At 41.2% G+C, this 14,071-nt stretch overlaps 1 protein-coding gene across 3 annotated transcripts in view; it reads right to left on the minus strand.

Moving 5' to 3' along the window:
* Positions 1 to 14,071, minus strand: part of FGF6 (fibroblast growth factor 6) — an 88,335-nt gene that overhangs the window by 40,062 nt on the left and 34,202 nt on the right. For all 3 annotated transcript variants that reach the window (XM_068273136.1, XM_068273134.1, XM_068273135.1), the window contains exon 3: positions 1,857 to 2,088. In XM_068273136.1, the coding sequence (XP_068129237.1) occupies positions 1,912 to 2,088 (177 nt within the window). In that variant the 3' untranslated portion in view covers positions 1,857 to 1,911. The remainder of the gene's footprint in view (positions 1 to 1,856; positions 2,089 to 14,071) is intronic.

Raw genomic sequence — 14,071 nt, forward strand, 5'->3', positions numbered from 1 at the left:
TTTAGTAGGGAGCCCCTCCCTAACACTGTTACTGAGCCTGCAGCTCTGGCACTTTGAGTCCGCCAGGGGAAAAGCGCGATATGTTATTTGTCTTTTCATGATTATTGCAAATTAGAAGAAGCAAGATGCTGGCCCTGGACAAATCCACAAGCGGCTGCCTACATGAAGCTTGCGTACCTGAGCTCACAGTAAGGCAATGAGTCCAATATATTATCAGAGAGGCTGTGCATTAGGTAACAGTTCCAAGCTTTACTCATCCATCAATAGATTAAAAGCACATCACGGACAAGCTTTGTCAGAGACCATTCTGCATTGGGCCTCCGAGGAGGCGGAACTTTACCGCGAAACGCTTATCAGGCTGCATTTTGTACCCTCATTGCGTCCTGTATGTGTCTGTGATGTGCTTTTAATCTAATGAGAGACGAATAAATCTTTGTTACTTAATGCCCAGCACCTCTCTGAATTAATCATCATTATTCTGTTTGGATAAACTGCAGTCTTCCAAAAAATGTAAACAAGGGGTCTACTGTTGCGAACTTTTTTCTATGCACTACTGCAGGACAGGGGCGTTGCTAGTAGCCTAAGAGATCAGGGACACTTTGGGTACTCCGGCCAGAAAATGGGTGTGGCCAAACACCATAATGTGGGTGTGGACATGGGTGGAGCCAAATTTACATGAACTTAGTAGGCCTAGCCAGCAAAATTTTGGATGAAGCCCCCTCTCCATTAATAAAAAAATTAACAAATGCAGCATATCACATAAATAGGCAGTGTCACTTAAACATAACTAGGCAGAGTTACCTGGCTTCTGTGCTGGCTGGTCTGGCCTTCTCCTAGGTGGGCTGCCCTGCTACCAGGTTATCTGGCAGTTCCCCCATAGCATTCCCTGACCTTCTACTGGACCCGCTCCCATGCTCCCACAGGCCTCCAATTAAGGCACCACAACTTCCAGCATGCCCCATAGACAAACCACAGCTTCCAGTATGCCCCCATAAAGGCATCACTGTGCCCAGCATGGCACCACAGCTCCCAGCATACCCCTGATTTATGCACCACAGCTCCCAGCATGCCCACCATTGAGGCACCACAGCTGACTCTGCCAGGGGACATCAGGGGCACCCCAGAATAGACCCGGGGCACGTGCCACTGATCTTTGGGACTTGCGACGCCCCTGCTGCAGGACATGTGGAAATCTCCCTTATTGCTAAATCAATTTTATAACTAACTATGTACAGCAAAGAAAAAATAACTATATCAAAAGTAAGGAGTACTTGTAGTGCATATACCAGTAAGACACCAGAAAGCAGGTCTGTTTCCAGACACCTACAAAGTAACTTAATCACCACGACTTCGAAATAACTGAGACATCACTATTTAAAACATTTAAAGGATTTAAAGTTTTTTTTTTTTTTATCAAACATCATTTTCATAAAAATCCAGTTACATAGTTTCATTCTTAAAAAAAAGCAACTCTCTTAAATCATAATATACACGCGCCTCCTAATACCGAAAGACGAGTTTCGAGGTATGGGAAGTATATACATACTTCTAAAAAGACTAAAGGACTTTGAGCTTATTTTTTCCCACAGAAAAAAAAAATTAAAACAAAGTTTCAAGTCCTTTGGAGAACAAATCTCTCAAAACATGTCCTCTATCCGACAGGGATAAATTATACTTGCTGTACTAAGAAAAATAGCACATTTTTGTATTTTTGTAATTTTTTTTGTTTTTGTTATTTTAATTTGCGTCAGCAAATTGTAGTAAAGTCAATTACGGACAGGCGTGGGCCGCAGAGATTCAGTAGAAACAGCTCCTTCCAAATATACATATATTCTGTAACGGTATAAATATTTTACCTGGGAGATTATTCACATGTGCAAAATAAAAAGACATATTTCAGTTTTAGGATGTTCATATCCGGGGAAGGAAATGAGTGACGGTCATGGCTGGTGAAATTTTGGTTCCTCGTTTAACTTTGCCATGCTTGCTTAGTCCAATATAAGCACCTTTGTAGAGATGAGATTCATAAGCATTGTAGTTATTGGAGAGAAGGATTTCTTTAAACTTGCATTCATCTTGAAAAGTTGGCTGGAAGAAAAAGAAAAAGAATGGTTATACTGTATATTATTTTATTTTACTTTATATTATATAGCATGGGATGCATGTGTATTTAAAGGACACCCGAGGGGAAAACAAACTAATGAAATAAACAATTGTATCTATCTTCCTTCTCCTAAAAATGACTTTTTAATATATTCCACAGTTTTATTTTATGTTTAAATCTACTTTTTAGGTTTTAACTGTTTTATTGTTTTTGCTCAATGACACATTCATTGAAGTATGCCAGAGCTAAAATCTATGAACTATTGACCCTTTTTATCTCTTTCCTGCCATTTTCTGCTAGGAAAGTGTTTTATAGTTGGAATTTCTTATCAGTGAGGGTCACACTGTAGTCACTTCCTGTCTGTTTCAGGACTGAGTCAGCCACTTACATACCGGATATTTAACTCTTTCAGACAGAGAAAGAAAAAAAGGAACACAGCCTACTTAGTTGTGTGCCTGGCACTGTACATACACATGTCTATCTCATCATGTCACATGTCACCTCGGGTATCCTTTGACCATTTCAGCCCGCAGGGATTTTTCACTTTATGCATCAGAGCAATTTTCACCTCCCATTCATTCACTAATAACTTTATCACTACTTATCACAATTTATTGATCTATATCTTGTTTTTTCCGCAACTAATTAGGCTTTCTTTGGGTGGTACATTTTGCTAAGAATAATTTTTTTATAAATGCATTTTAACAGGATTAATAAGAAAAAAATGGAAAAAATTCATGATTTTTCAGTTTTTGGCCATTATAGCTTTAAAATAATCCACGCTACCATAATTAAAACCTATGTATTTTATTTACCCGCTTGTCTCGGTTATGACACCATTTAAATTTTATCCCTATCACAATGTATGGCGCCAATATTTTATTTGGAAATAAAGGTGCATGTTTTCCGTTTTGCGTACATCACTATTTACAAGCTTATAATTTAAAAAATGTTCGTAGTATACCCCGTTCAAATGCATATTTAAAAAGTTCAGACCCTTAGGTAACTATTTATGTCTTTTTTTTTTTAAATTGTAATTTTTTTTCCCATTTATAATTTTATTTGGGTAATATTTTGGTGTGGGAAATAAACAGTTAATTTGTAATGTTATTATATGTGTATATTGTAATGTAAAAAATGTGCAGATGTAGTTTTACTATTTGGCCACAAAATGGCCACCTTGAGTTTTTTTCCCTCCTTGTGCTTCTCGCTAACCGGAAGCACAAGGGGGGTGCAGAAATGTTTACGCGCAGAAAGACTGAAGCCTCTTATAAGAGCGCTTAGGTTTTTCTGCTGGGGACACGGATTGGTGATCGGGAACCATGCTCCCGTTCACTGATCCCAGGGCTACCGGGGGACACCACGAGGGCGCGCCCGCGATCGCCGAAGCGCGGCATCGCAGCAGAGCAGCCGCCCGGACGTGAGCTACACGTCCGGGCGGCAGAAATAATTAAAGAGAATGTTTTTTGCCTCTTTTTTATCTACTTAAAGTGACACTGAAGCAAAAAAAAAAAAAACCCCTTATGATATGATGAATTGTATGTGTAGTACGGTACTTAATAGAACATTAGTAGCAAAGAAAAAATATTTTCAGTTATACAGCTTTTTTTACATTGCATCATTCTCTAATATTTGCAGTTTACACACTACACTCTGTATTTTAAATGATGAAACAGAGCAGAGCTAATGACACTTGGAACATCCTGGCAGAAAAGCCTTCAACAAACAAGAAACAGCGAGTTACAGGTTTAGATAAGTGCTTCAGAAAATAGCATTACTCTCTGACTAAATTAGTCAGATAGCTCAGAGAAGCTCTTTTGCACAGATAACAAGTGAGGTTTCTTAACTCTTCCTTTACTGGAAACAACATGAGACTCATATCTGTGCTACTAATGATCTATTTCTTAGCTGTACTATACATATAATTCACTATCTCATACGTTTATTTTCACTTCAGATTCCCTTTAAAAGACATAGGCTGCCCTATGTATTCCCTTTTAACCAATACCAGTTGCCTGGCAGCCTGCTGATGTATTTGGCTGCAGTAGTGTCTGAATCACTCCAGAAACCAGCATGCACCTAATCTTGTCAGATCTGACAATAATGTCAGAAACGCCTGATCTGCTGCATGCTTGTTCAGGGGCTATGGCTGAAAGTATTAGAGGCAGAGGATCAGCAGGACAGCCAGGCAACTGGTATTGCTTAAAAGGAAATAAACATGGCAGCCTCCATATACCTCTCATTACAGTTGTCTGTTAGGTGCCCATAAACAATACAATTTACCATACGATCGACCTTATGATCGATCAGATCAAATAGTGTTGATGGTGCCAAATGACAACAAACTATAGATTTATCAATATTTTTCGGATCGATTCTGTCCGAAATTATGATTGTTTATATATTTTATCCTATTTATTGGCCGAATCGATCATTTCCCTCTGATCGCAATTATCAGATTGTAAGGTTGATCGTTCACTAAAATTGTATTTTTAACTGCAAAGCCCCATCTACACGATACGATTGTTTGTACGATTCGATTACGATTCTATTTACGATTCGATTAAATCCGACATGTCCGATCGGGATTCGATTCGATGCAATTCGATTTGCCATTGTTTTGAATTGCAAATTGAACTGAATCAATCGAATCCCGATCGGACATGTCGGATTTAATCGGATCGTAAATAGATTCGTAATTGAATCGTACAAAGAATCGTAACGTGTAGATTGTTAGGTTTAGCTCTAAAAATACATACCGTACTTTTATAGATTTTAATTATTAAAAAAAAACTTTAAAAAAAAACTACAGTACACATAAGAAAATAAATAAAAACAAAAACTTCAATTTTTTTTGTCCTCCATCTACATTTTTTTCTCGAATGTTTTCCAAGCAGAAGAGATTGTTAACTGGGTTTCGACGTGGATATCAAACTTTGTACTTGTTTTCCGTAAGTGGATTTGTGCATTACTTTACGCACATTTTCCCATGCGTCTCGTGTAACATAGTAACATAGTTAGTTTGGTAGAAAAGAGACGCCAAGTTTAAACAGAAGAAAAAAAATCAAAAAGAAAACAAAAACCATCCTGAATCTGCAGATATCCCAGCTGATCCAGGGGAAGGCAAAAAACCTTACAAGGCATGGACCAATTAGCCTTAAAGGGGAACTGAAGAGAGAGGTATATGGAGGCTGCCATATTTATTTCCTTTTACACAACACCGGTTACCTGGCTATCCTGCTGATCCTCTGCCTCTAATACTATTAGCCATAGCCCCTGAACAAGCATGCAGCAGATCAGGTGTTTCAGTGGTTCAGACTTATAAGTCTGATCTGACAAGACTAGCTGCATGCTTGTTTCTGGTTTTAATCAGATACTACTGCAGATAAATAGACCAGCAGGGCTGCCAGGTAACTGGTATTGATTAAAAGGAAATAAACATGACAGCCTCCATATACCCCTCTCTTCAGTTCCCATTTAAAGGGGAAATTTTGTTCCCAGATGGCAGTCAGATAAATCCCTGGATTTATCTGACTGCCAGGAATTGCCTAATAACTATAGCCGTGGATGCCCTTCAATGCAAGGAAAGCATCCAAGCCCTCTTGAAATGCAAATATAGAGTTTGTCATAACTACTTCCTGAGGTAAGATGTTCCAGATTCTATCCACTCTCACTGTGAAGGACCCTTTTCTAAATAGAAGGCAAAAACTTGTTTCCTCCATACGCAGATCATGTCTCTTTGGTTGTTGTAGAACCCTAGGGACAAAAAGCTCATTACATAGGAAATGGATGTGGTGTCCAAAAAAATGCAGCTTTTCTTAATGGACTTAAACATGTGCAGAAAATAGAGTGGTGTGTAAACTAGCCCATACACTTGCATTGTTGTGCGTTTTACTGATGCAGAAAAAACGACAGGATATTCCAGAGTTGGATGGTAGCTATCTTATTGTTACTGCACTGCAGCAAAACAGGAGCCTTTCCTGTACACGCAACTATTGCCAGTAAAATCAGCAGGTGGCGCTACTAACAAAGGCCACATTTTTGCTTGTGAAACTTCATATTTTCACAATGAAAAAAAAAATAATAATACATTTTACAAATCTTTTACATTTTTAGTACTCAATCTATTACATATATACTAATAAAAGCTTTTCACTACAAGTAAATCTGGCGAAATGACTTACATATGATTAATAATATATTTTTTAAACAAATCTCACTAGACTTCTTCTCTTGCAATGTCTATACATCATTTAGGGCCGGTTCACACGGACGGCAGGCGGCGTTGGGGCGGCCAGGAAGTCGCGTCGTCCTGTGACGTCCCGTTCGGTGGCGGCGGTACAGAGATTGTCGCGATCGGCGTTTCTCGTCCCCGCAGGGGGACATGAAGCCGCGCCGGCTAGCCGTCCCTGGACGTTGCATGCGGCTTCTAGGGACGGCCGAAACGATGCGTTAAATCGGGATCAGAACGCCGCATTTATGCAATCGACGGTAATCGACGGTAACCGCGCAATGCTAAACGCTCCTATTCACTTGAATGGGAGAGTTTAGCCGATGGGTCCCGAACGCTTGACGGTAGACGCCGCCAAGCGTCCGTGTGAACCGGCCCTTAACCATTTGTAAAACGTAAGCAATGTTCATACAGCTTCCCTTCTACCAGTGGTGCAAAAAACCACCCTTGATCACTTCTCCACATTCATCACTTCCTCCTTCCATTTATCACATTTTAAAATTTTGCACTTACGTGTTTTACATTGGGGTTTCTAGTCTCCTAAGTGTTACAATGAGCAGCTCCAAGGCATAGGTTGTTGTGTGACACCACTACTTAAAAAAAACACCTCTAGATCCCACTGAACTCTCCAACTACCACTCTGTGTCACTTCTCCCTTTTGCATCCAAATTACTTGTAACGCCATATACATGCTGAACTAAGCCATTATTTATCTACTAACTCCCTGCTTGATCAGTTCCAGTCTGGCTTTCGCTCCAACCACTCCAAAGAAACAGCTCTTAGTAAAGTGGCCAATGATCTTCTTATTACTTAACCCAAAGGTCAATTTTCCATACTCATCCATCTCGATCTGTCACCAGCAGCATTTGATACTGTTGAAAACACTTTACTCCTACAGATCCTTTCTTCTATAGGTATAAAGGGCCTTGCTCTCTCCTGGATATCGCCCTATCTCTATGGAAAGTCTTTCACAGTCGCTTACTCGGATCAGATCTCATCTCCCAATCCTTTATCTGTGGGGGAACCTCAAGGCTCTGTCCTTGGCCCCCTCCTCTTTTCCATTTACATGCTCGGTCTTGGCAATTTTATCAACTTTGTACAGCACCACGGAATATGTTGGCGCTTTATAAATCAATAATAATAGGCTACGTTCACCCTGGGGCAATGTGGCGCACTGCATCAGACAATATAATCACATTTCTAACACAGTTTTTTTTGCAATGGCATGTTCCCATTAACTACACATACTATGATGTGTCATGTGTGTTTCAATAAAGCCGTCAAGGTTTGGGTTTCTCATGGATCAAGGGTTGCTAGAATAAGATTTAATTTTTTTTCTTTAAAAAAAAAATACAAAATATATATTTTTCCTTTTATGACTAGTGTCTAGCCTGTAAAGTTATTTTGAATTGTTTTTTAACATATTTTTCAATTAGAAAAATATAGCATGCAGGTTATATGATAAGCGGCAAGCTTTAATTCTGAACATGGAACCTAAAAATGAGAATCGTGTACTGCAGCCCTTAAGCTGTTAAAACGTTTGAAAGCATGCTGAAGAATTATGTTTCCCTCCTGACTAAAGTCCTTGCCTCTTGGATTATGGGATGGTCACATGATTGTGTCACATGACTAAAGTTAGGCTCAGTCCTCACTTGTCCTGTTCCAGATCGTATCCTTGTCAGATTCCTTTTTCTGAAAAACGGATCCGTTTGACACGCATCTGATCTGAATGGTAGGGCACGTTGTGCGTCCTTACGTCGCTCACGTCGGTACGTACGCATCGCCGCTCACCTGTCTCGCCGCCACCGCTTGTCCCGCCGCTCGGTCCCTTCCACTGCCCGGAGGCCAGCAGAAGCGTAGCTCTTCATAGGCTGCAACAGGCCAATTCTGCCTAGCAACAGGGAGAATTTTTATTGGTTTAATATGAACCAATGAGAATTCTCTCTTGCTGAGGATTCCCATTGGTCTATGGCAGCCCAAGGGAGAATCCCCCTGCTTCTGTCCGGCTCCAGGCTCTTCAGAATGGACCGAGCGACAGTGATGATGAGGTCACAAAGGCGACGGAATGCAGACGAAACAGGCGACGCGGATGCGGCGACTAGCCTAGTGAGAGTGGACAGTTTGGACATGTTTTCCCATCCAGTCCGGGAAAAAGAGTCAAATCCGGACTCTCCATGGCGTTTTCTTTCCGTGCAACACGGATCCGTGTGCGATCCATATTTCTGCACAAGTGGAAGCGGGTCCTATTTTTAACATTGGATCCGCTACCTGCGTTTCTGCAGCGCTGTAAAAACGTATCCCACCGATACGTTTTTTAAAACAGGTGTGAACCGCCCCTTATTCTCTCAGAGCTAAAAGTATTGGAGGCTGAGGATCAGCAGGACACTGGACAGCCAGGCATCTGGTATTTCTTAAAAGGAAATAAATATGGCAGCCTTCATATTCGTCTCAATGTGGGGTGGTGGAGGGCTTTTCGGTCCCCTATGCTGGTGGTTTTAGGTCACCCCAAGTTGCTTGGGTACTCTGTCAGATTGGAAGGTGACTATTTGTTAGACTACAAACTTCAAATCACTCCACAGCTTTTAAAGTGAACCCGAGGTGAAAATTAGCTGATGAGATAAACAATAGTATTTATCCTCCTACTCCTAAAAATGACTTTTTTAGATATCCCATGGTTTTGTTTTGTTAGTAAACATTTACAAAGTATATTGAATGTTTTATTGTCTCTATTCAATTGCAGTCTATCAAGTATCCCAGAGTAAAAATACATTAATTATTGACCCTTTTCTACATCTCCCCTGAGCTCAGAAGTTGTATTTTGCAAGGAAACTGTTATTGCTTTAATTTGCTTATCAGTGATGTTTACTATATTTCTGACAAGATACTGACAAGACAGTAGCTGTCACTTCCATGCCCAAAAATTAACTCTTTCCGGGAGAAAAATAAAACAAGAAAAACAGCCTGGTTATTAAATATGTTTTTCACTGTACAGACACATGTTTATCTCATCATGTCACCTCGGGTTCACTTTAGTGGGGTTTTTTTTTGGTAAGGGCTTTAATTAGGCCACCCAAGGACGTTTGCCCTTTCCTGTTCCAGCCACTGTGTGCTTCATGTCATTGTCATGTTGAAAAGTAAATAGTCTTTCCACTAACAACTTAACAACTATTATTTTTTCATAGCAAATATACCGTATATAGCCTATGTTAGTTATTAATAACATACTGTATATGTAAGGGATTCCAGAGCAGATAGGTGATCCGAGCTATCTGCTTACTGCAATAAGACACTCCATGTGGACCTGAGGAAGCGCGATCTACCCCGCGAAACATGTCGTCTGAGGTGTTACTAACAAATAATGATTGTGGCCTTCAGCCAATTTGCTGTTGGACATCTCTTTCAGATAAGCCACCTTTTTCCCTTTGAACTGCTTTTAGACTTCTATTGTACCTGGGGCCATGGGCGTAGCAATCACCCCTGCGACCCCTGCCATTGCAGGGGGGCCCAGAGACTTTGAGGGATCCTCCACCTGCCTCTCCCCAAGCACAAGAGCAGCCAATCTGCAAAGACACCTCCCAATTCACTCACGACAACCGTATGCTGTGATCCAGAGGCTGCATCACAGCAGAACACTCTCTGCTGCCATTCCCCGGCTCCCGATCCCGTGTTGGTCGCAGACAAAGAGGGTCCCATGCTATAATTTTTGCAGGGGGGCCCTACTAAGTCTAGTTATGCCCCTGCCTGGGCCACCGACGATGTAGGGGCAGATCGACCAAGAGACGGATCACTAGTTGATCTGAGAGAGATCTGTCAGCTACCCATACACCACAGGTCGATTCCTGAACAATTTCATGCTGAAATTGATCTGGAATCGGCCTTGTGCGCCGCATCCGACCGCATTGCCGGCCCGACGCTAACCCCCTAATGTGCAATGTGCCGCCCCAGTGCACTATACATTACCAGGGCTGGTTTAAGCAACAATGGGGCCCCAGGGCAAAATAAACCTGGGCCCCCCCCCCCCCCAACAGATACCCTGGAACAAAAATCAGCATTAAGGGACCTTTCTTTGCAGCTGGTATAGTCAGGGTGTGAAGCCCCAATCGGTCGGAGCTCCACATTCTGGCTATCCCAGCCTGCATGGAGGACCAGGGGTTAAAAAGTTTCAGGAGGGGGGACCCCACATAATAAAAAAAAAGTTCCCACACTCTAAACAAAAAAAAAAAAAAATTGGGAAAATAGGAAAAAATCCCAGGGATCATCATACAGCCATATTGCGGCTGTATAGCGATCCCTGGCCAAAGCGCTGCGGCTGTGTATGGACCCCCTGGAAACCCCGTCAGGATATTTATTGCGCTTTCGTTTGGTGCATGTAAAATTACACTACCGTTAGGTTTGCAACTAAAAGTGACATTTACCACATTTAAATGTATACTTTTTTCCTTTGAAACCTTAAAATCGATTTCCTCAAAAACTATAAGGTCTTTTTGAAAAATAGTTTTTTTCCTCTTATTCCCAATGATCTCCTTAATATATCCTGCAAATTTAGGGTTTCTAGCATTTAAGGTGAATTTGCTATTAACAAAGCCAGAACCAGCGCCGGACGTGGACAGGTAATGTATCGTGCACTTGGCACGGGGGGGACACATTGAACATTAGGGAGGACTGTGTCAGGAGCTGTGTCGGGTTCGTCACTCATCCCGATATCGCTCGCTGTTACCGCCGTGCACCCGACCGACCACGGCTGCTCGACATCTTGCAGCATGTCCGACCAATTCTTGAGACCAATTTAGGGCCCGAAATTGGTTGCATCGTCGTTTGGCATGCACCTAGCGGCACCAATTTTCATCTAATTCGATTATAATAATCGGATTGTCGATCGGCTGCCAAGTCACCTGATGTACCGCCAAAGTCAGAGGGTGGACAACCACAAGAAAGTTAATAGTCAATACATCAAGTACCTTCTGGGCCCCCTCTGCTCCAGGGCCCCATAGCAGTTGCTATGGCTATTGCTACGCCCCTGCATGGAACCCATTTGGAGTAAAGATGTATTAGTTATTTGCACATTTTACATGAGTACATGATCACATATTGACAATGATTATTGGCAATACTACAGTTTTAAAAATTTGGTGAACAGCTTATCAAAACAAAGGCGCCCTTATTTTTGCAGACATAACTGTATTTTTTAGCTATCAAATAATCCCCACATTTATAAATAGGCTTCATAATCAATATTTTATTTTTCCTGTACCTCCACAGTGAGAGGGATTTAATCTTGCGACAGGCGATTAAAGTGTAACTGTCGGGCATAAAATCAAAAATCAATTCTTCTTTATTTTTATCTGGTAAACAAGTAATAAGGATGCTAACCAGGCAATCCAAAAGTTACAATCACTATTACTTTTCTTGTTGATAAATGATCATTCCCCAGTTTACTTGACTCGTATTTGGTACACACAACATTTGGTACGCAAAAAGGAAGTTGCAGGGCATGCTGGGTTGTCTTTTTTTGCTTCTCTATTTCCCCTCAGACATAACTAATGCAGCCTGATTGGCGGAAGCCTCTTTCCTTCTGTTTCCCCCTCCCACACCTCTGTTCCTCTCTGATTGGCCAATATTTCTCATGCTGAGACAATGCACTTTCTATTGCTGAGCTGAGTGGGAGTGCCTGAAGACTGGGAGGAGGACGGGCAATACATACACAATCAGGCAGAGGAGAGTAAGGGAGGAAATGACATCAGGATTGGCTTTAAGATTGACACAGTTAAAATGGAGAGTCCTAAGAAGGATTTTCTCTTTTTTTACTATAGAAAAATCACTAAAATCAAAACGTGGACAGTGCAATACATGTGTTATGTAAGTAGAGCAAGTATTTATCTACTTATATATGTGTTTTTTTTTCTGAGATGTTAGACACCCTCTCAACAGATGCACCTATTGTCTTCACCCCCACCCTTTAGATTGTTAAGGCCCATACACACATCGGATTTTTGCGAACGACCCGTCGTTTGAACGTTCCGTCGTTCGCACGTCAAATCCGGCGTGTGTACAGACTATCGTTCGGGTAATAAGACTAAAACCAGTCTTATCACCTGAACGATAGTCTGTACACACGCCGGATTTGACGTGCGAACGACGGAACGTTCAAACGACGGGTCGTTCGCAAAAATCCGACGTGTGTATGGGCATTAAGCCTCTGGCAGGGCCCTCTGCCTTAGTGTTTCCAGCTTGATTATACAATCTTACTAACAATCACCCCTTTTGTGGACTAGAACAATCTCTATTTTGACCTATGACATTGTATTGTTATCAAATCATTTGCATGATCTTGTTTTGTTGTGAGTTTCCTGTATGTCCTACCTTGTATGTTAACCCATTTATCTATTGTGCAGTGCTGCGTAATATGTTGGCGCTTTATAAATACAATAAATAATAATAATAATAATAATAGTATTGACAGCTCCTCTTTAAAGAGTAAAAAAAAGTCCATGTTCACAGATTCGCTTATATTCTCACAGTTTGCAGAATACAAAGTTCAGTGCATTGCACATAAACCCTTTTAGCAATACTAATTTTTTTTATTACCTGGCTGAATAGGTTTGTAATCCTGACTTGCTGTGTCAAATACGCGTACATTAAAAAGGGGCGCTGGGAAAAAAGGGCGCCGGGTTTTTAACGATAAGCATGGATAACGTTTAAAAATGTATTGTACTGTATTTCGTTTAAAATTAATGTTTTATAAAGTTATAAATCATTAAATAATGTGCATTAAATCGGCAATTGTAAAAACGTTAATCTTTCGTTTAAATAATGAAACGTATAATAACGTTTAAAAAAAAAAAATACTAAGTAACCCTCCCTGTACCTACCCCTAACCCCTAGACCCCCCTGTTGATGCCTAAACCTAAGACCCCCCCTGTTGGTGCCTAAGTAACCCTCCCTGTACCTACCCCTAACCCCTAGACCCCCCTGTTAGTGCCTAAACCTAAGACCCCCCTGTTGGTGCCTAAACCTAAGACCCCCCTGTTAGTGCCTAAACCTAAGACCCCCCTGTTGGTGCCTAAACCTAAGACCCCCCTGTTGGTGCCTAAACCTAAGACCCCCTGTTGGTGCCTAAACCTAAGACCCCCCTGTTGGTGCCTAAACCTAAGACCCCCCTGTTGGTGCCTAAACCTAAGACCCCCCTGTTGGTGCCTAAACCTAAGACCCCCCTGTTGGTGCCTAAACCTAAGACCCCCCTGTTGGTTTTTTCGTTTAAAAATAATGTAAAAAAAAAAAAATAAAAAAAAATGTACTGTTTTTCGTTTAAAAATAATGTTTGAAAAAAAATATTGTACTGTTTTTCGTTTAAAAATAATATTTAAAAATGTATAAATCATTAAATAATGTGTAATCATGAGAAGCAGTAATAAAACATTAAGTCTCCGGGCGCCGCTTTTAAAACGTTATTTTTCTCCGGCGCCCTTTTTTCCTATCGGGCGCCCATTAAACGATATTTATTATAGGAGTGAATGGCGGCGCCCGATTTGTCCACTAGCCTCAGGCACCCGAATTTACTGTTACCGTCAAATACAGCTTGCCTAGGCGGAAACAGTAAATTCGGGCGCCTGAGGCTAGTGGACAAATCGGGCGCCGCCATTCACTCCTATAATAAATATCGTTTAATGGGCGCCCGATAGGAAAAAAGGGCGCCGGAGAAAAATAACGTTTTAAAAGCGGCGCCCGGAGACTTAATG

This window comes from Hyperolius riggenbachi, chromosome 3 (genome assembly GCF_040937935.1).
Source record: "Hyperolius riggenbachi isolate aHypRig1 chromosome 3, aHypRig1.pri, whole genome shotgun sequence".
NCBI classification, from domain to species: domain Eukaryota; kingdom Metazoa; phylum Chordata; class Amphibia; order Anura; family Hyperoliidae; genus Hyperolius; species Hyperolius riggenbachi.